The sequence below is a fragment of the Apium graveolens genome, chromosome 5 (genome assembly GCF_009905375.1).
Source record: "Apium graveolens cultivar Ventura chromosome 5, ASM990537v1, whole genome shotgun sequence".
NCBI classification, from domain to species: domain Eukaryota; kingdom Viridiplantae; phylum Streptophyta; class Magnoliopsida; order Apiales; family Apiaceae; genus Apium; species Apium graveolens.
In genome coordinates, this window is record NC_133651.1 from 22598077 (window position 1) to 22620903 (window position 22827).

The 22827-nt window shown below is 34.2% G+C and overlaps 2 protein-coding genes across 6 annotated transcripts; one reads left to right on the plus strand and one right to left on the minus strand.

Annotated features, from left to right (window-relative positions):
* Positions 1 to 1859: 1859 nt before the first annotated feature.
* On the plus strand, positions 1860 to 15738 carry LOC141723639 (alpha-1,3-mannosyl-glycoprotein 2-beta-N-acetylglucosaminyltransferase). 5 transcript variants are annotated; one of them, XR_012576326.1, is made up of 21 exons: positions 1860 to 2131; positions 2304 to 2386; positions 8119 to 8169; positions 8908 to 8995; positions 10045 to 10107; positions 10230 to 10264; positions 10362 to 10438; positions 10530 to 10575; positions 10667 to 10729; positions 11438 to 11504; positions 11625 to 11693; positions 11891 to 11960; positions 12081 to 12142; positions 13325 to 13414; positions 13515 to 13609; positions 14175 to 14237; positions 14327 to 14365; positions 14471 to 14641; positions 14994 to 15120; positions 15315 to 15378; positions 15687 to 15738. XR_012576326.1 is itself a non-coding variant. In XM_074525497.1 (20 exons), exons 2-19 carry the CDS (start codon positions 2318 to 2320, stop codon positions 15111 to 15113), a joined length of 1338 nt encoding a protein of 445 aa, XP_074381598.1. In that variant the 5' UTR covers positions 1860 to 2131; positions 2304 to 2317; the 3' UTR covers positions 15114 to 15120; positions 15315 to 15672. The 5 variants fall into 5 exon arrangements, 3 of the variants coding, with proteins under 3 accessions (XP_074381598.1, XP_074381599.1, XP_074381597.1); XR_012576325.1 differs by having other exon boundaries at positions 1864 to 2131; positions 15240 to 15378; XM_074525497.1 differs by lacking the exon at positions 15687 to 15738 and having other exon boundaries at positions 15315 to 15672.
* Positions 15739 to 15998: 260 nt separating this feature from the next.
* LOC141723640 (uncharacterized) lies at positions 15999 to 18268 on the minus strand. The gene is made up of 4 exons (XM_074525500.1): positions 17699 to 18268; positions 17017 to 17164; positions 16794 to 16900; positions 15999 to 16314 (listed from the first exon to the last, which is right to left on the minus strand). Exons 1-4 carry the CDS (start codon positions 18125 to 18127, stop codon positions 16273 to 16275), a joined length of 726 nt encoding a protein of 241 aa, XP_074381601.1. The 5' UTR covers positions 18128 to 18268; the 3' UTR covers positions 15999 to 16272.
* Positions 18269 to 22827: the final 4559 nt, after the last annotated feature.

The window sequence follows — 22827 nt, forward strand, 5'->3', positions numbered from 1 at the left end:
AATATTTTTTTATTGATAAATGTAATATCCCGTAATTTTTAGAATTAGATTATTAATAGAATAATGGAATAAAAAGGATTGAAGTTTGATAAGGATTAGGATTTAAAAATTTAATTAGACTAATTGGTCTAAAATTTGGATCAGATTCTAATATGGATAACTTGTAGGTTAAGATATAGAGTTTTGTAGCATTATAAATATATCACATTCGTCTTCCTCGTCTTTAATATCAAAATTCGTAGGGCTCTTCTCAGCATAAATCCGCAGTCTTGTAAAATTCGTAGAAAATTCATCGTAAGTCAGTCAGAATTCAGTGATTCTGGACTTTTCGGAAAGATCTTTTCGTTCTCTACAACTTTCGTGTTTCATGTTTTTCAAGATAACGTCATTTAGAGGGTATATTCAAATCTGGTCAGACTTTGAGGTAAGTACTTTTTGACTTATTTTAATTTTCGGAAAATTTTTGATAATCTGATTTTCGAATTTCGTAAAAGATATAAGAAATCTGTTTCGAGCTATATAAGAATAAGATTCGAGAATTTTTGGAATCTCAGTCTCTACGTTTTCGAACCCGTTCGTAATTTATGCTATAGTTCCGGAACTAGTCTTAGATACCCTTAGTAGGCGCACGAGTGTGCAATTTTAGATACCTATTAAGAGCGCGTAATTATTGAATTTTAGATGCCGACCACTGACAAAGTGTGGTATAAAGAATAAGAATAAGAATTAGATGTCGGCTACTGGCAAAGTGTGACCGTAGATTAAGACTATGGTATTTATAAGAATTATCATTTCGTTATGTTTTACTCTGTTCTGTTCTGTTTTAAATTCTGAATTTTAAAATATAAAACTTTGGGTTGGATCTATTGTTAGAAATTGTTTTACAAAATTATTATTGTTTGAGAAAAATTATTTTATTTAAAACATCCATTGTTTTCTGGTTAAATAGTTAGTCAATTTATACTTGCGAAGTTTTGCAGCTCACCCCTCTTACAATTTCAGATTTCGTCAAAGATTCGAGTTGGATATCATTGAAGTTTCGTGACCTTAGTATTGAGGTAGATTGACCTTTGGGTTTCCGCTGTTAGCTGCGTTTTTGTAATAAATATTTGAATTAATAATTATATTTTATATTAGTTTTGATTTAGAATTAATGGTTCGGAAGTGCGGGCTGTTAAAAAAAGCGGGGTGATTTGCCTCTCGAAGCGGGGATAAGATATATTAGGAATGTTGCAATTTTTTTATAAGGGACGGCTATGAAAATGGCGATATCTTCGGGAACCCGGCGCATTGAGAATCCTGGCTTGAACGTCGTTTAGACAATCTGTTTCCATTTCGACTTCGACCCCGTCCTTTGTCCTTCAACCAGTTTAAGGCTTCTCTTATAAGTTATACTACCAATTATTTGAGCTACCCGAGGGGTTACAATTTATGTGTGCATCTAGCCTTTGCGTCTCTTGCGATGAGAGCATAGCCATAAGAATTAACGCATTGAATATTATAGACACAGAATTAATATAATTTAAATAAATTAACAAAACTGACTTAATTCATACTATCGATTTAGGATTTAGGTTTCTTGGGTAGACGTGGGCAGCCCATTTTTGTAACTGCAACTTGTTGCATTAGCTGGGCCTAAAAACTTTTTAGCCCACGCTTAAACACTTGCTGCTTTTTATCGGCCATTGCTGATTTGATTTGCTGCTCATGTTTGTCTAACTGTAATCGCAAATTGTTGTAGTAATTTGTTTTTCCAAATATACATATTCGATTAAATTTAACATAAGACGGTTTAAATTTTTGGTTCATATTTGGATACTATAATCTATCGCCAAAGACATATTTTATTAGTGAAAATGGCACAAAAAAAATAAAAATAAAAAATGAATAAGCATCAAGCAATGAAGCAAGTTCTCACAGAATAGTCACCTGAGACTCTGAGAGCCCCAGAAAGAGTTGTTAGTGTTAACAAAGCTGAAGGGTCTCTCAAGCTCGCTTTTCATTCACAATCATAAATTGTACAAATCGATATACACACGTCGGTATACACTACATATACATCGAGCGATGCTACGCAAGTACTAAACCACATCAGGTTGACTTGAATGATCTTCACTTTCTACTAGTCAAGGTAAACCTCCCTCCCTCTCTCTCTCTCTCTCTCTCTCTCTCTCTCTCTCTCTCTCTCTCTCTCTCTCTCTCTCTCTCTCTCTCTCTCTCTCTCTCTCTCTCCCTCTCCCTCACACGCATACAGACAAACTGTTTGAAGTAAATTTGATCTGCGAAATTAATTGAAATTACAGAATACAATAGTTAAATGGGGAAATGGACTTGCGATTACCGGTACCTACTCATCGTCGCTGCTCTCGCTTTCTTCTACATCCAGGCAAGTCTTACCACCTACATTTCCCGTAATTATCCTTCCTGATATATTTAGTGTAGCTTTCGAGTTTTGATATATGCCGAGTTAGGTTTCACTTGCCTCGAACCATCTTCATGACTTATTTTGTATGTATATATCCGCAGTTATGTCTTAGTTTCCCTAATTATCTTTGTAATCAATCCCGTACCACTTTCTAATTTCTATGTATATGCAAGGAATTAGGTTCCGCTACAAACTATTTTAGCTTGCAAACTGTATAAACCTTCAGAATTTACTAGTAAAATTAATTAGGGGATGTAAATATATAGTTTGCAATTTAGAAATGCAGTATACTAGGACTTACATAAATACAAGTAATATTCGCTAAAGAGTATATATTAGATTCTATTTAAATTATAATTCAATTTCTGTGCATTATATTTTATGCTTAAAATCCAACATTTCTTTCCAACTTCAGCCTATAAGTGCCACCTAATGTTGATAGAGAGTATAATGTTTCTCGATTTACTTTTTGTTGAAAATCAATCTAGGCATATAATTAGTTGTATCTTGCTGTCGAATTTATTCCTAGGAGATTAGTTACCTGTGATATAGATTAATTATATTAGGAAAGATTTGTAATCATTTAGATCCTGATTTTGAGGAGCCTGTCAAGGCACTGATGTATAGGAAGTATTGTATATATGTCTGTATTCAGCCTCTCATAAGAGATGAAGCATTTCTCAATACATCTCACAAAACTTCATGGTATCAGAGCTGTAGGTTAAAAGAACCCAACCTTTCTCTCTTGTCAACCTAATACTCATATCCTTATCATTACTGAAGTGAGCTCTTTATGGGTGAATCCGATCAAACCTCCGGGAATTCATCTATGTCTACTCCCCCTTCTAACAGGCTCACATCCTCTCAACTTACCACAGAAACGAACCTCGTCCCAATCACCTCTCACAAACTAAATGACCATAACTACCTGCAATGGTCTCAGTCAATGATGATGTTCATAAGCGGACGAGGCAAAGATGAATATCTTACTGGTGATATACAGAAACCAGATTCAAAGGATGCTGAATACAGAACCTGGAGGGCAGAAAACAACCTGGTTATGGCCTGGTTAATTAGTTCCGTGACAACTGAGATTGGAGAAAATTTTTTGTTGTACACCACAGCAAAAGATATATGGGAAGCAGCAAAAGAAACATTCTCAAGCAGCAAAAACACATCAGAGCTTTTTCAGGTGGAGAGTACTCTTCAAGATCTTCGTCAAGGAGAAAACACGGTGACGATCTATTTTACAACTCTTACTCGTTACTGGCAACAACTAGACTTATTTGAGATCCATGAATGGAAGTGTGCTGAAGATCGTGCATATTTTAAGAAGATCGTGGAGACCAAACGGGTCTTCAAATTTTTGATGGGGCTTGACAAATCCCTCGATGAAGTAAGGGGTAGAATTCTTGGTACTAAGCCTCTACCAAATATGCGGAAGTTTTTTCAGAAGTGCGTAGAGAAGAGAGCCGCAAGAGGGTTATGTTGGGCCATCAAGCTTCTTCGATTCCTGAAATCCCAGCTTTTACAACAATCAAGGATGCTCATCTAGATTCAGGTGCTTTTGTTGTTCGGAGTAATTCTCAGAACTACAATGAGAATAGGAGCAGAAAAGGTTGCCCTTGGTGTGATCATTGTCGAAGACCAGGACATTTAAAGGAAACATGCTGGAAATTGCACGGAAAGCCTGCTGATTGGAACCAAACAAGGATCGCGAGGCAAGGGGAAATGTTGTTATTTCTGGAGCATCTCAACATAGTAATTCTGCTCCTTTTAGTAAGGAACAGTTAGAAGTTCTTCAGCAACTCATGCAGAAGGGAAACTATCATACTCAAACCTCCAACAGTTCTGCACTTCATGCAGCCAAGTCATCCTCATCATCTTGGATTGTAGATTCGGGAGCCTCCGACCATATGACAGGTGACTGATCATTTTTCACAACTTACTCCCCTTGTACCAGCCTTCAAACAGTATGTATTGCTAATGGTACCCGCACCAAAGTGGTCGGAACAGGAACCGTTTGTCTCTCAAATACCCTTACTCTCAATGCAGTCTTATTTGTACCTGAACTTGATTGCAATCTTATATCTGTTAGTAAACTGAATCATGATCTCAATTGTACCACTAAGTTCCTTTCTTCTTCTTGTATTTTTCAGGACTTGAGCTCGGGGAGAATGATTGGCAATGCTGATTTTCGTGCGGGCCTTTATGTCTTAGATATCAATACTCCTTCAATCCATTCAGCCAGTCATCAAGGTTCACTGAGTCATTGTTTCAAGTCTGTCAGTCCATCGAATAAAGAAAGTGAGATTATGATGTGGCATTTTCGCCTAGGTCATCCTAATTTTATGTATCTGAAACGTTTGTATCCATCTTTATTCATCAATAAAAATCCGCATTTGTTTCATTGTGAAGTCTGTCAATTTGCAAAGCACACTCGAAACACATATTCACCAAGATCATACAAACCAAGTCACCCTTTTTCCGTATCCCTAGTATGACTGGTGCTCGATGGTTTTTATTGTTAGTTGATGACCATACTCGACTTTGTTGGACTTTTTTGATGAAAGAAAAATCTGAAACAAAACACATATTTCCAAATTTTCATGCCATGATTCAAAATCAATTCAAGACGAATATTCAAATCCTTAAAACCGACAATGCCAAAGACTTTTTTAATTCAAGCCTTGGTCCTTATCTTAGATCCCATGGAATTGTTCAACAGAGTTCTTGTGTCGACACACCACAACAAAACGGTGTGGCGGAACGAAAAAACCGTATGTACTTGAGGTTGCCCGATCTTTGCTATTTCAATCCAATGTTCCAAAGAAGTTCTGGGGTGAGGCCATTCTCACTGCAACATATTTGATCAATCGTATGCCTTCTCGTGTTCTCAACTTTAGATCACCCATACAAATGTTTCAAGGTCTATATCCCAACTCACATCTAATGTCACAAATTCCTTTCAAACTATTCGGTTGCACTGCTTTTGTTCACGTTCATTCTCAATTTCGTAGCAAACTTGATGCTCGTGCATTGAAGTGTATCCTCCTCGGATATTCAGCCAATCAAAAAGGTTACAAGTGTTTCTCTCCTGCTACTAGAAAATTTTATAATACAATGGATGTTACTTTCTTTGAAAATATTCCATTTTACTCCAATTCTGGAATTCAGGGGGAGAGCAACAAAAATGAATTTCAGAATTGGGATTGGTCATCAATTATTGAACCAAATCTGGTATCACAGTCCTCCAATATATATTCTCCTGCTATTCCAACTTTGGTTCCAACCCCAACTTTGGTTCCAAATTCAGACCTGGACAAACATATTTCTCCATCAAATTCCGTTATCGATCAGTCTCCAGTTGCATATCCTAAACATCTCCTTCTTCCTAATGATGCTATAAAAGTTTATGAAAGAAGGAAAACCCGTGACATACCCGTACAAAATCAGCAAGGTCAAGAAACTCCTATATGCCAAGTCGAACCTGAAAATGTACAAAACGAGGTAAGTACTGATTCAAAATCAGTTTCAGGTTGTCAACAGATTACTCAATCAAGTCCAGGTTTTGACCCGGAGTTGGATCTTCCTATTGCACAAAGAAAAGGGGTTCGATCATGCACTCAACATCCACTTCGCAGTTTTATATCCTACAACAATTTGTCTCCAAAATTTCAGGCATTTGTGACATCCTTAGACAAGATTACCATTCCTAAATCAGTTTATGAGGCCCTAGAGATTCCAGAGTGGCACAAGGCAACCTTAGAAGAGTATAATGCACTTGAAACAAATGGCACATGGGTATTAACAACATTACCTCCTGGAAAGAGGACAGTAGGTTGTAAATGGATATTCTCAGTCAAACAAAAGGCAGATGGAAGTGTGGATAGATATAAAGCTCGATTAGTGGCTAAAGGGTTTACGCAGACATATGGAATTGATTATCAGGAGACCTTTGCTCCTGTGGCAAAGCTTAACACAATTCGAGTTCTATTATCCATCGCAGTCAACAAGGATTGGCCATTATTCCAGCTTGACATCAAAAATGCTTTTTTAAACAGAGACCTAGTGGAGGAAGTTTATATGGATATACCTTGTGGCTTTGAGACTGAATATACACAAGGTAAAGTTTGCAGGCTGAGAAAAACTATATACGGACTTAGACAGTTTTCGAGAGCATGGTTTGATAAGTTTGCCAGGGTCCTTATATCTGATGGATACTCCAAAACACAAGCTGATGATACTTTATTTCTCAAACACTTTACAGATGGAAGAATCGTGGTTCTAATTGTATATGTTGATGACATAATTCTCACCGGGAATCATGGAGAAGAAATAAAGAGGCTTAAGATGCTACTATCCCAGAAATTTGAGATTAAAGACTTGGGTTTTTTGAAATATTTTCTTGGAATGGAAGTGGCACGAAGCAGTCAAGGAATCTCAGTATCTCAACGTAAGTATACCCTAGATCTCCTACGTGAGACGGGAAAGATTGGGTGCAAACCTGTTGAAACTCCTATGGATCCAAACACCAAATTAATGTCTCGAACTGATGAACTAGCAGCTGACAAAGGACGATACCAACGCCTAGTAGGTAAGCTAATATATTTAACTCATACACGTCCTGATATAAGTTTTGCTGTTAGCATTGTAAGTCAATTTCTTGCTAACCCGTCAGTAATTCACATGGAGGCAGTAAACCGCATCCTTAAATACTTGAAGAAAGATCCTGGTAAAGGACTTATGTTCAGAAAATCAGCAGACCAGTCCTTGAAAGTTATACTGATGCAGATTGGGCTGGTTCCCCTTTCGACCGTAAATCTACATCTGGGTATTGCTCATTTATTTGGGGAAATCTAGTGACTTGGCGCAGTAAAAAACAGAAAGTGGTGGCACGCAGTAGTGCGGAGGCTGAGTTTCGTGCTTTAGCCTTAGGCATATGTGAAGGAATATGGTTACGAAGATTACTTAAAGATCTTAGGATTGGAACTTCAATCAAGATCATGTGTGACAATCAATCCGCGATTGCAATTGCCAAAAATCCAGTCCATCATGATCGAACTAAGCATGTAGAGATCGACAGGCATTTCATCAATGAGAAGATTGAGAGCAAGATAATTTCACTCAATTATGTTCCATCTAAACAACAAGCAGCAGACATCTTGACTAAGGCTTTGTTTCGACGCAATCTTAATGAACTAAGTACTATGCTTGGTTTGGAAAACATATATCGCCTAGCTTGAGGGGGAGTGTTGAAAATCAATCTAGGCATATAATTAGTTGTATCTTGCTGTCGAATTTATTCCTAGGAGATTAGTTACCTGTGATATAGATTAATTATATTAGGAAAGATTTGTAATCATTTAGATCCTGATTTTGAGGAGCCTGTCAAGGCACTGATGTATAGGAAGTATTGTATATATGTCTGTATTCAGCCTCTCATAAGAGATGAAGCATTTCTCAATACATCTCACAAAACTTCACTTTTATATGCACCAAAAGATGATACAGTGAATGATATCCTAGGCTGCACATTTACTATTGGTTCTTTGCAATGAGTTAATGCCCATGCTAGAACTAGTAGGCTTAACAATATATATTAGTATCTTATATCCTGGGTTATATGAGTTGTTTGTAATTATCATCTGGATGAGAATTTTATTGATTTATCATTCTTTTGTCGTTCTCAGATGCGTCTTTTTGCCACACAATCTCATTATGCAGATCAAATTGCTGCAGCGGTATGTTGACCTTCACCTTTCTACCCGTCTTAACATATACTCCCTCAGTCCCATTCATTTCTCTACGTCTACTTTTTGCACGCATTTCAATGTTCAAATATCATATAATTGCATAATATTTTTTTGATTTTTTTTTCTGAATAAAAATTTTAACATTAAACTTTTATTCAGAAAAAAGAAAATTCAAAAAAATATTATACAACTATACGATATTTGAACATTGAAATGCGAGCAAAAAGCAAACGTAGAGAAATGAACGGGACGGAGGTAGTAATATAAAGTCGTGTTATTTCCTAAAACATTGTTAATCCGTATTAATTACTATATATGAATTTTGGAGTACCACTACATGACCATTAAGACTTTTTGGATCACATGCTCTGATCTGCTGAGATGTGTCATGTTGCTCCGATATTTCATGTCAAACTATGTTATCTTATACTGCTATGTGTTGTTTGGACTCTATAGTATAGTCATTTCATTGTCAGTACTCCGTAGTGTATCACTTTCTTTAAAAAAATTTGGTGTTAGAAGGAAGTCACATTAGGAATTTTAGTTAAAATGTAAAGTGGAAACCTCTGAAGGACTCTATCTGGTTAACAAGGTAGCTTTATTCAGTTTACAAGATTTTTTCTTTTGCTTGTTTCTTGACAGCTTCTTTAGTTTTGTCGAATATATTTGTAATTAAACTTTCACCATAATCATATGTATCCATTATATAGCACTTATATTGAACAGGTTGAAGCTGAAAACCACTGTACAAGCCAGATGAGGTTACTAATTGATCAGATAAGTGTGCAACAAGGTCAAATTGTCGCCCTACAAGGTGTGTTAGATTTGTCAACCAATTCCGTTTTTTTGAAAGTCTATTAAAAGGGGTAACTCTGGGAACTGTGATCTCTTAATGAACTATAGCTATCTATCCATAGACTTGTAGAGACCCCTGTCGGTACTGGTTACTTTTCCCCCAAAAAATTTCAGTACTAAATAGAATCTTGCATGGCAGAAATGTTTAGTGCTGGTTTATGGTGTACCACCTTGAGACTAAAGCTCGTCACGTGTCAACTGGTATTGTAGAAAATAAGGAATAAATATGTATCATCTATTAATTTAATTGAATATAAATATGTATTTTATCTGTTTGCAGCTGTTAATTTTTTTAAGAAGGAAGAGACAAAAACAAAACACCCTTACAGAGTTGGGGGAAATAGATGGAATTAGACAAAGTACAGTATAACCAAAACTGAAGTTTAGTATAATTAAATGAGAAAATGAATAATTAAATGTATGTATTTATGTATCATCTATTAATTTAATTGAATATAAATATGTATTTTATCTGTTTGCAGCTGTTAATTTTTTTAAGAAGGAAGAGACAAAAACAAAACACCCTTACAGAGTTGGGGGAAATAGATGGAATTAGACAAAGTACAGTATAACCAAAACTGAAGTTTAGTATAGCAAGTGATACTCTATAAAATATAGGATTGAAACTGGTATGACTTTCCAAGTGTAGGTAGACAGCGTGCATGCACTCTACTCTATAGGAGTATTTTAACCTTCTGCTTGACATGATTCTCTATGAATTGCTGGTCAGCTGGTGTAGTGGTGTGCCTTCACATGGTTTAGATGCCGCATGTCTGCTTGGTTTCACCAACTCCTTGCACATCATTTAGAACTGACCAAAAATATGAGTTAGAAATGGAAAACATAATTGTTATCCCTTTACTATTTTGCTATTGAACTGAAACTTTCAGCTAATAAGAATGTCTCACATTTGAATATTAAGTTTATCAGTCTTTGTTGCTTTCATTTCCTAATAAGTATTTGTAATCATTCGCTATCGACATTCACACTGGTCCCTTGCAATTTTAGAAGAAAAGAAACGTCAAGACGAGAAGTGCAGACAGTTGAGTGCTCTTGTTCAGGATCTAGAGAGTAAGTCATATGAAATGCAATGTCTTTTTGCTATCTCAGTTTTATGAAACAAGCACTCATATTTATCTCAGGATGTGCCCGCACATGTGAAGTTTGATATCTCTTAATCTATAATGTTGCAGGGAAAGGGGTCAGAAAGATGATTGGGGAAGTGCAGGTTGAGATCTTTGGCAAGTCATTATATTTTCCTACCTTATGATCTCTTTATACCCATGTCATCGTAGTCATTTTTCTTGTCACGTTGAATTCATTAGGTTCCAGTTGCTGCAGTTGTGGTTATGGCATGCAATCGTGCTGATTATTTGGAGAGGACCATAAAATCTGTCCTAAAGTATTTCTTCATGATTTCTATATTAAGCTTTAATTTGAGCTGTATAAAAGTCTAGATGACTCATTGCTGCACAATGTATAAACTTTTCTAGATACCAAGAGCCTGTTGCATCAAAGTATCCTCTTTTTGTATCCCAGGTACTTATTTAAATATTTGTTTAACAGGGATTATGCTGTATATTAGTGAATCACGGAAGCTAACTTGTGTTTTCCTTGTTATCTGCCCAAGGATGGAACCAATACTGATGTTAAAAGGAAGGCTTTGAGTTATAACCAGTTAACCTATATGCAGGTATATTTTAATTTTAATACTACTGAGCTGTGTAAATTATTATGATTCTGGTTTTACCTTCTTGTCTGCTTAGAAATTTGTTGATTGACCTTTCTAGTGCTGTTTTTTCACCCTTCTCTGCAATTATTGGTATATCAAACTCTTTAAGAGACGTACCAGCCTTACTTGACCTTATACTTTTATTGGCATAAGTTGACAAAATTTCTCATCAGCTGTCATAAATATTCACTTTCGTCCACGTGCATAGAAGCACTCCTCCGTGCATTGAAAGAATTCTATATCTTATCAATATATTCTTCTGTACAAAATACAATATATAAGCAAACACTCGCATATACTTAATGTACTACTAATATAATATTAAAGTAACCCATATATAACATAAAAGGATACAATATAGGATCCAATATTTTGGGTAAGGTCTAGAACAAGAAATTAAATACTCAAGCACACATTTGTCCCTATGGCTACTAAGACTGGAACCCTCAACCTCCTGTCATCAAAGGTGAGGGGTATCCACCAGACTGCAATGTCGAAGATTCAAAAATATTTGTATTCATGTGAAAAGAACCCAACTATGGAGAACGTGAGACTAGGTTTGAAAATTTAATCATTCTATCTTCTTTATCTGATACTTGTTATATGATTTAAATTTTTTGTTAAGCTTTGTTGATGTGATAGGCATCTAAACTTACATATTTGTTGCAGCACTTGGATTTCGAACCTGTGCGTACTGAACGTCCTGGAGAGATAATAGCATATTACAAAATTGCACGTAAAGATCTCTCTCTCTCTCTATATATATATTTATAAATATATATATATATATATAAAATTCTGGAATAAAGTTTATTTCCAAGCTGTTACCAGTAAGCAACTTTCCTCTCTTTGACAGGTCATTACAAGTGGGCATTGGATCAATTGTTTATTCAGCACAATTTTAGCCGGGTTATTATTCTTGAAGGTGTTAATGGGCTACCTTGTTAATAATTACAATTTCATTTTTCCTTTCTATTAGAAAGTAAAAAAAATCAAGAATCAAGGAATTCCCAAGCAGTGGCAAATATGCTCCTAGCGGTAGAAGAGCGATTTTCCCCTCCCCCATACTTAAAAGTATATCAACTACTAAGGAAATGTTAACATATCTGGCATGGTGCGCAGATGATATGGAAATTGCTCCGGATTTCTTTGACTATTTTGAAGCTGGAGCAGCACTCCTTGACAGTGATAAGTATGCTCTTTCAAAATTTAATATTACAACTCATTGTAATCATATTTTAATGTGAGTTTATAAGTAACGTTTCAAAAAATCTGATGTGGGTATGTACTTCGTGCCTTGAAACCATGATAGATCCATCTTAGCTGTATCCTCATGGAATGACAATGGACAAAAGCAGTTTGTGCATGACCCTTGTAAGTTTTTCTATCTATCAATGTGCTATTTATTTAGATACGAGTCAAATTAAGCTAGGTGCATGGCATATATCACGCAACAGCCATTTGCAATTGACTCTTATGATGACGAGCATATTAATTTCTGGATCTTGATGGTTTGATTTTTAAATTACAAATTGTATTGTAGATATGTGGGTACACTCTGTAGCTCATTTTAAATCGTTCTATTAAGTAATTTAGTAATTTATTATGTTGTGTGTGTATTTCAATCTCCTTATTCAGTAGGCCTTTATGTGTGGAAAACTGGCTGCCGCTGTATATGAAATCTGTTCTTAACCCTACACGAGCACGCTGTTTCCTAATCGTTCTTGTGTCATGTACAGGCAAAATATTTAACGTTGTGTTGGAATATTGTTTCATAAAATCTATATTGGCATCTATGACATATTCTGTATACTTCTAGATAATCGTATATAGCAAATTGTACAACTACTTGTATAAAAATTGTTGGTAACAATTCAAAAGCTCGGTTTCTTTACGGCTTGGTCTCTAGATAAATTTATAAGTGCATGCAATAACCTTAATCCTTTAGTAGTTTTTGGTTGGGGGCAATGGGCATGTTGAAGAAATGGAATGGACAATTATGAACAAAAATCGAGAAAGAAAGGATAGGAGTGAGTGAAAAAAATTGAGGGAGACTAGAATTTTTATGATGAAGTCTGCAACGAAGATGAGTAAAAGGGAAAATGGAGCAAAAATGGAGGGTTTGAGCTCTTGGTTAGATTGCTAGTAATGGAAAAGGGGAATTATTGATAATTTTTTAGAATTTACCATAAAATGGTACAATGTTTTTTTACACAACCAAACACCACACTGGTCTTCCTGCTGGCCCTGTGTGGCACAGTCATCTAATGATGTATTCACCGTTACAAGCAACCGGAAATACTCATGGCAATGTAACATCTGAAAATATTTATATTCTTTATTCGCTTGTGGAGATGTTTGTTATGCTTTTGCCCTTACCCCTTGAAATATTTGTGCATTTAGCTTGCCAGCTCTGTTCTCAGAGTTCAATTTTGTTTTTGGTGTATTTTTTTTTGTATCTTTATATTTTTCTCTATGTGATCCCGGTTAAATGGTTTATTTGCGTCCTATGAGCTTCCTCACTTCCTGAACTGGTTGGTATGAAAAAAACTGCAGATACACTTTACCGCTCAGATTTTTTTCCCGGTCTTGGTTGGATGCTTACTAAATCAACATGGGATGAACTATCTCCGAAGTGGCCAAAGGCATATCCTTTTCCGATATTATGTATCTAGAAGCTTAGGTTTCACAAATGTTTCTTTTTAATTTTCTAATTGTTCCTCAAGCAATCTTTAACAAAATTATACTTATTGGGATGACTGGTTGAGACTCAAAGAAAATCACAAAGGACGGCAATTTATTCGCCCAGAAGTGTGCAGGACATACAACTTTGGTGAGCATGTATGTATACCCACTTTCAAGGATTACATCTACGCATACTCTAAAACATTAAATTGTCTGCTTATCTCTTGTAAGTTGATTTTAGTTTCTTGAACAGCCACGCGTCACATATATTTTTAACTCTTCTCTTTTTGTATAGAATATATTCTCCTCTTAACTGAAAATGTCTGCAATTCGTACATGGTAATGCAAATATAAATATTCTTTTCTAATTGACACACTCTGCTTCCTATCATAATACCACCCTGGGTATTATGTTGGTTTCATTTAATAAAATATTTTCTCTAATTGTTCTTGTGACTATAAATCTGAATAAGCTTACCTCTCTATATATGTATGACACATGAACATTCCTGAAACATGCATGCACCCAGAATCATACATGCACCGGTGACAGGTTTTTTACATAATCACACAGAAGTTACGTACCATATCTTATTCTTATGCAGGGGTGTAAGTTGTTGAAACAAAATAGTCTTTGTCGTATATGATGACTACATTCTTATTCTTTTGGCTATAGTTTCTTTTGTATACTTTGTATATTTATTTATTCAGTTACTTGCAGGGTTCCAGTCTGGGTCAGTTTTTCAAAAGATATCTTCAGCCCATCAAGCTGAATGATGTCCAGGTATGAAAAAATCACTCGTTAATCTTTCTCTTTGAGGCCCAGCATATCGTTTCAATTCTTTTAAAAAAAAACTTTTTCTACTTTAATAGGTTGATTGGAAGTCAATGAATTTGAGCTACCTTACTGAGGTATGTATATCTGATGTAGAAACTCCATCTTCCAGTTTTATATAGAGATTATCAGTTACTGGCACCCCAAGTGTGTTATCATCTAATTGTATCTACATATATTAGAACAACTACGTCAAGCACTTCGGTGACTTGGTAAAAAATGCAAAGCCTGTAAGGGGATCTGATCCTGTTCTTCAAGTGTATAACATCGACGGTGATGTTAGGATTCAGTACCGAGACCAAGAAGATTTTGAACGCATAGCAGCTAAGTTTGGCATTTTTGAAGAATGGAAGGTATTATAAATGCGTGTATCCATATCAGATTTTATGTGTACATCAATGTAGTGCATGAACAGCTCTAGCACCACATTTTCTTATTTGATCTTGTTGGCAAAACATTTTATTTCTTAAGAGTCTCTGTTCCAAAATTTTACCATTTTCACAATATACTATAGGCAGTATTTGTTCTTTGGTCCATTCTCAGTGTCAAATGCTTTTTGTTAGATACACAGGAAGCAACATAAATAATTTTGATTTGCCTGATAAATTGTCTTCCACCCCCTCTTCTATGTAAACATGCATGTAGATATGTTATCGCTTGCTCACGTCTAATCTATATCTGTTGCATATGCACACTTTCTTCAAGGATGGCATACCTAGGGCAGCATATAAAGGGATTGTAACTTTTCGGTACCAAACCTCACGGCGAGTATTCCTACTTGGTCCAAGTTCACTTCAACAACTTGGGGTTGAACCTGCTTTATAGTAATTGGGTTAGTGAATGCATGCTGTATATACAAATTGCAACTTTTTTTTTTTAGTATTTTTTAGAATTAAAAATACAATAATTATGTTCATGATTTATCTGTCATTCTCTTCCTTTTAAATTCAGGAATGTTCAATGATTGAGGGTGCTTTTTAATCTTATAGAGCTGAAGGTTTATTTCGCTATCCTCTTTTTACACAGCTTCAAGCAATTTTAGTTCCCAATTCAGGCCAGGAGCACAGGCATAACTATTGCGAGAATACGGGTGAGTCTGACAGTGATCATTATGATTGCTAAAAAACCTGGATAGTCAGTTATAGAACCATCCTAGGAAATCCAAGAATTATTTGTGGCAGATCCTTGGATTGTATTTGTGTGAAAAAATTTCTTAACCATAATTGCAAGTAAAGGTATAATGAGTTTTTTGAACATGCTTTGTGACTTGGTTCGGTCAATTTCGAAGAAAAATGTAACTGTAACATTGTCTTTAGCATTTGACAACAGTAATTATATTAATTGAAACTGTAAAATTTTGATGGTAGCAAGTGAAATTCACAGAGCCTCGTCTTGCAGGTAGTTATGCTGGAGTTTGTTTCCTTCACAATCTAACATCTTTTATTTGGCATATACGAGTGTTTACCAATTTACCTATGACATTCAGATCTATGATTTACCTGTATGACATTAAGATCCATGCTTTGATTTTTCAAGGTGTTTTTGGTACACAAGGTATGTATTTGTTACAGAAAGTAGTATCAGTTAAACTTAAACATGTAGTTGCTGTCTGAGCACATTTGGCAACTTAGTTTTTAATTTAATTTACAAGGAAAAATAGCCATTTCTGAATATTACTGTACAATTATGTTAATTTGGAGAATATAAAAAGGCACCAAATATCCAAGTGTTTTATACAGGAGATTCTGAAGACCTCTTACATTTCTAGGAAATCTGAAAATTTGTTGATTATACAAAAGGATAAACATATTTTAATTATATAGAGACTATAGTAAACCGGAATATAATAATATTATTGTAGCTTTGTGTTGGTAGCTGACTTTGGATCCGCCCGCTGGATGAACAAGACACCGTATTATACGGCCCTTCATCGGAACATGGCTTGAGATAGTATATACAGCAGGCCACATGCACACACTTGGTCTTAAAATTTGAAGTTGTTCTTCAGATACATCACCACTTCTTGCTGCAAACAAATAACAGGGATATTTAGTCATGTTTATTGCCCATATAAAATAGGAATCTATAAGATTTTAAAGAAAGAGATTGCTTCCTCGGACATCTATGTGCTTGTTGATGCCTATTCAGACTCGGTGCCTCACAGCCATTACAGATTGAAAAATAAAACCGGTTAACAGATTAAAGTAGAATAACTTAAGCTCGGTGCATGTGAGAATGTGATCCTCATATGTAGGAGGCCTGTAAATTTCTGTCAGGAATCTTTTAACTACGAGATTTATTAGGTTCTAACTACGAGACTTATGTTCCAGAATGGCACGAACCGATTAAGAATCTTACAAGAGGTAGAAGTGTGCTGTTTATACAAGTGAAAATGTCAAAAGATGTAGAATGGCAAGGTGAGGTCTACAACTATGTCTGTTGGGCATCAAGAAACAGTGATGAGTCGACCGATACAGTACTTGTAGGAGATATTTAGGAACTTACAATCAAACAGATGAGAATGCATCCAGCAGCACCCGGGAACAAGGCATACCAGAAATTCAGTTGCTGCATCTTGGCTACATCGATGAATAATATTGGCAAGCTTGCAGCTGCATTTACATAAATGCATTTCCCTTTAGAACTCAAATGTCGGAGTTATAGTAAGGCTTAAAATGAGGATCTAAATGATCGGCAACAAAATAGAATTAGATTAAAAAATGTGCACCTGGTGGATGAACAGAGCCTGTGGCTATCATAAAAGCTATTGCTGCAGATAGGCCAGCGCTCCTAGCAAGCCAGCCGGGACCAAAAACTGAAAATGCCAACACTCCAATAGCTGCACAACCAATTTGAGCCATAAACATGTTGTACTTCTGCAAATTTATGTGAAGGGAGAAGTAGTTAGTTCAGATAAGCAGGGACATATATTCAAATGAGAGATAACATAAGTTGGCGACATAACCCTCCATTACCCCCTATTCAAGATTAAGATTGTATTAATCATAACTCTTCCACTACTTCTAAACCAGATCGATAGAAGGAATGGAAACTGAAACAGGAGTATTTCAAAGTGTTCCCCTTTCTCTTTTTTGTTAAATAAGTGTTCATCTTTGATATTAGGACGTAAAAAGATATGATTCAATTAATTCTGTATGCTAAGTGTTCAAGAACAATCAAGTGCATAAGCAATCATAATTCATGTGCGCGTTAATGTTAAGACTTAAATAGATATGATCCAATTAAGTTCTCGTGCTAAGTGTTCAAGAAGAGTCAAGTGCATTAGCGATCATAATTCTTTTCCATTTTTTGTCAAAATAAGCGTTCATAATTCATGTGTGCGTAAATACTTAAATTTTTGCATCGAAGGAGAAAAAATAATAGAATTATATAGATATAAGATAATGTACCCGGGCGCCAGGGGAAGAAGGTGTGGCAAAAAGAACAGCACAAACAGCACCTAAAGGAGCAATAGTAATGAAAAGTCCTTTACTAGCCAAAACCTGGTCCATTTTAGCCAACACTGCCATAGCTGCAAATGCACCAGCTGAAGGCCATATTATATCACTCAGTGATGGAGATTTAGCACCCTTATCAGGCTTCCAATTCTCCCATAAATTTATATCACTTGTTGATGATGATGCTACCACAAATCCCACATCTCTTCTCCTTTTTAATCCCACAGAAACATTGTTACCAATCCCAAATGCTCTGTTTTGATGTAGTCTTTGGCTGGAAAAACAGAGTGGTGACTTGAATGAAGACAAAGTCAGGGTACTAATTGGTGATGATAACGATGGTGTCATTACTTGAGAGTGCATACACACCTGCATTCCCATTTCTGAAACAACCTCTCTCTATCTCTCTCTCTCTCTCTCTATATATATATGTTTGTGTTACATGCGAGAGAATCAAACTGTAGAGAGATGGGGTTATATTATAAGTTTCAGACGGCCAATTAAAGTAGCCAGATATATTTTTTGTTGTTCCACACACTATATTTTTATAAAGAGAAAATTGAACCTAAGGTTGTTTTATAATATTATATTTTAGGATAAATTTGTAAATATAAAACATAATCTCCTGTATTTACAAAAATATTTTTATGTTACACTTATTTTCTTTTAATCTCAAACATGTGTGGACAGGACAACAATCCCTTTTATAAATTACTATTTTACTGGTTATTTTTAGGCATTTTCTTTTGTTGTTTTCGTGGCTTTGATGCTTTCGGGATTCAAGCATTTTAATTGAAGCTTCGAGAATTTTCAAGAAGATAAATTTTATTGATATATAAGTGAGAATAAATTAATTATAATTTAATTTTTACTTTATAGAACGGAATATACGTGATATATTCTGTTAAGTTTAATTTAAAATTACACAGGGAGAGAGACAGAGAGATATGGCTTTTAAAAGAGTCGAAAGGTCATTGGCTGGTTGATGATTGAGGAGCGCCAAACGATGACGCCGTCACAACTTATCGCCTCGCCACAGCTCACCACCACTACGTGTAGTGTCCCTCCTTTTTGTCCTTTACCCTTTTACTTATTTTATTCCACTTTGACTTTATTGTATACTTCCGTTTACACTGTACATTATGGTAAGACTTATAATTTATATATTTTTATTTTATTGTTTTAATAGTAATTTATTAATGTCAACACTTATTTTATTTATTCTGCACTAAGTCTGGGTCAGCACAGAAACGGTCTTCTTATTTTCAGGATAGAGACACCGATACACATATTCTACCTTTCACAGAACCTGCTATAAGCGGGTGGACTATACCGGATACATTTAGTTTGATTCAGTTTACTTATTTAATAAATTTTAACTCTTTTTTTTAATCTTAAATTTTCTATTATTTAAGAAAATAATTTTTACTCCCTCCATCTCACTCATTATTTATAGTTATACTATACACGTATTTTAAAGCTTTTATCAAATATAATTGCATTATATATTTGTCTAGCATTTAAAAGTTAAACGACTACATTTTAGTCCTAGAGTGCATGCTGAGCCCTGATCTCCCACGGTAAAGAATTGGATGAAACGGAAGCGGTATATATTTGTGAAACATATTTTAGATTTCACTGAATATGTTAAGTCGTACAACGTAATGTGTTTGATTGCTTATTATTTTAATCATTTTAATTTTTGGTTATTATATAGTTATAGTTAATGGTATTTACATGTATTAATGATATTAAATTTAATTATATTATTTATAATTTTAGATATTCAAAAAATATCTAACAGATTTGAATTTGGATAAGCCAAAAATATCTAAATGTAGATTTAGATTGGATATTATAATACTCGATGTGAACCCAACCTGCTACCATACGTATTAATAATATTTGAGATTTAAAGTTTATTATATAATTCGTGTACTAATGAGAGTTGACACAAATATATTAGTTCAGAGTTAGTGTTACCGAATAGTACATACATAGAAATTCAGTTTTAAATTTTTTTATATGAAAATATAAAAATACAAGAAATAATTGAAAACTACACGACTTGCCAGTAGAATTGAATAAGAATTAAAGTATAAATAACTAAATTTTCAAAATTTTGATCTTGACCCATTACATTCCTAACTAATTAAAGTATAATGTAAATCCCTCAATTTTTGATGAAATAATTTATTCCTTAGCACATGCATTTTCTTCACAATTCTTATCATAAGAATTTTATACCATATCATTTTTTTCAAAATTTTCCCTCTTATAGTCATTAGTTTCCTTTAATTTCAATCATTTCATTCAATTCCATTTCATTCACCCTAACCAAATACAAACAATATATTGTGTCAAGGATGACAAATTATTCCAATCCGATGAATACTCGACCTGAAACCCAAAAATTTGGATATACCGATTCTAAAGTTTTGGATTTGGATTTGAAGTTTGAATTTTGACGATACCGAACCGATACCCGATTCGAAATCCGAAATTCAATCCATATCTGATCCAAACCCGAAATTCGATTAAAATTTGATATATAAATAACATAAAATGTTTACATAATAGATTATATATACTCCCTCCGTCTCAAATTAGTGGTCATGTTTGACTTTTATGTGTATTTTAAGATGACTTGACCGCATATTTCCGTTAAATATTTTTTAAATTTTCTTTTTGTGAATAAAATTTTAAGATTTAATTTTTTATTCACAAAAAGAATATTTGAAAAATAATTAACGGAGATATGAGGTCAAGACACCTTAAATTATGTGTAAAAGTCAAGTATGACTACTAATTTGGGATGAAGACAGTAATATTTTAGCTGTAAAACATATAATTTATATATTTTATTTTCATACTTGAATAATAATAAATCAATGTCAACATTTTCAATAATTATTTAATAAAATATAACTCTTTCTTACAATCTCAACTTGTATTATTTAAGATGCACCCTATCTTCGTCCCAATAAATTCTTAATATTTGAAATAGAGTGTTCGACACGTATTTTAAGATTCTTATCTACTATAGTTATATGAATTATTTTTAAAAAAAATCCATTTGAATTTAAATTAAATGTTCAAACTTTTATTTTAAAAAAGAAAATTTTAAAAATAAGTAATGGAACTATACTAAATAAAAGACTTAAAATACGTGTCGAATCCTCTATTTCAAATGTTAAGAACCTGCCGGGACGAAGGGGAGTACATTTTAAATATATACAAAAAAATTATTTATGATGGAATACTTGAAATACCGGATATTATTATATTAACATACATTAGATTTCACTTATGTCAACTCATGCATTATAATGCTTTTGACTACTTACTAATTACTTTATTTCAATTTTAGTTATTAATTAATGGTGTTTGCATGAATGAATAATATTTGATTGCATTATTCGTAATTTTGGATACCCGAAAAATACCTGATACAATTCAAAATGTTAGGTCCCGTAAAAGGGTTATTTTAAGCTAGAAGGAAGGTTGAAAAACTTAAATACCAATTTAAAATTATTATGGCGTTTTTAAAAAATATTTATCCCGTTTAAATATTTTACCGATGCAGATTATATATGCGGAAATAAAAGACAAGGAAGAAAATAACATACGAGAGATTTATCCTGGTTCGCGATGACGCAAACTCTAATAGATTTGCCCACCCCTACGTCCAGTCCCCGAGCTCCTCTCCCGGACCCGAGTTTTCCCTTAAAAATAACTTTACTCCTTACGGTGGAGAAGCCTTTACAACCCCACAAATACTTGTCTTGGTACGTAACTCCGGGTTACCACCTCAAAATAAATGTGCAACCTACACAACCTATCTTAGACAATAACACCCTGTTATTTCTTCAAAGTTGATGTAGAACCCTTGGTGTAGTCTTTGTCCTTCTAAGCTTTTGCCGGTCTTGGATCTCCGTAGTTGGTCTTGGGTCTATCCTCTTTCTCACGGTGCAAATACTACTAACTCTCCGTTAGTACGTCTAGGACTTTGGTTTTAGGATGAGAATCACCTCACTATACTTCACCTCACTGCAAAATGAAGAAGACAATATGTACGAAATAATACCCATTATAGATAAAAAGAGTTTAGACTAGTAATATACTTAACTAAACCTGATGACGTACAAATATTCTTAAAAGAATATTAGTGTATACTTTTCTTTAGATTAAATGAATGTTAAAGTATACTTAGTATTACTTCATTTTGAATAATATATCTTATTTCCGAAGTAATAAATATATCAAGTCCTTGGTGAAGTGTTATCGCTTTCGGATCTTTGATAAAATTATTTCTCGTTTAATATAGTCGTGTGTAGACTTTTATAAATCGAGGACGTTACACTTATTCTTTAACTATTTGCACTTATAACATATTTGGCCGAGAGAATAAAAGGTGCATAATTTAAACACAATATATCAAAACAATATAAGAGCAGAGTTTAAATTATATTAGCACAGTTTATAGTTGTATATATATAATAAAATAAATTTTCAGTTTTTCCCACGAAACACTGAAGATGCTACTAAGGGAAGTTACTTAATTCTAATACGAGTATATATATACTTATATTTACTTAAGAGTTTTAAGATCTTTCCACGAAATACTAGAGGTGCTGGTAAGGGAATTCACTCAAATCTTTTAACTAAATATAATAAATATGTGTATATATATATAATATAAGCCTTAAGTTTTTCCCACTGAACACTAAATGTGTTAATAAGGGAAGTCGCTTAAGTCTTGTCAAACAATTATAACGAATATATCAATATATGGTCAAAATAAGTGTGTTTAATTCTAAAGAATAAAATGCTGGCTTTGTAATTTAATTCCCACAAAATACTAAAGGTGCTAGTTAGGAATATAAATCAAGCGTTGTTGAAATTATCACTTCGTGCTTAGAAGTGTATAATTTGTAGAAAAACAATCCTTGTACGGATTTATTTTTCTTTAAGTTATTCTATATAAGAGCTTGCAGAGATGAAGAAAAGGTGTTACTAAACTTCTTATATGAATATTAAGAGTGGTCGGTTAAGACTCGGATGAAAGTTAAGAGGTTTTA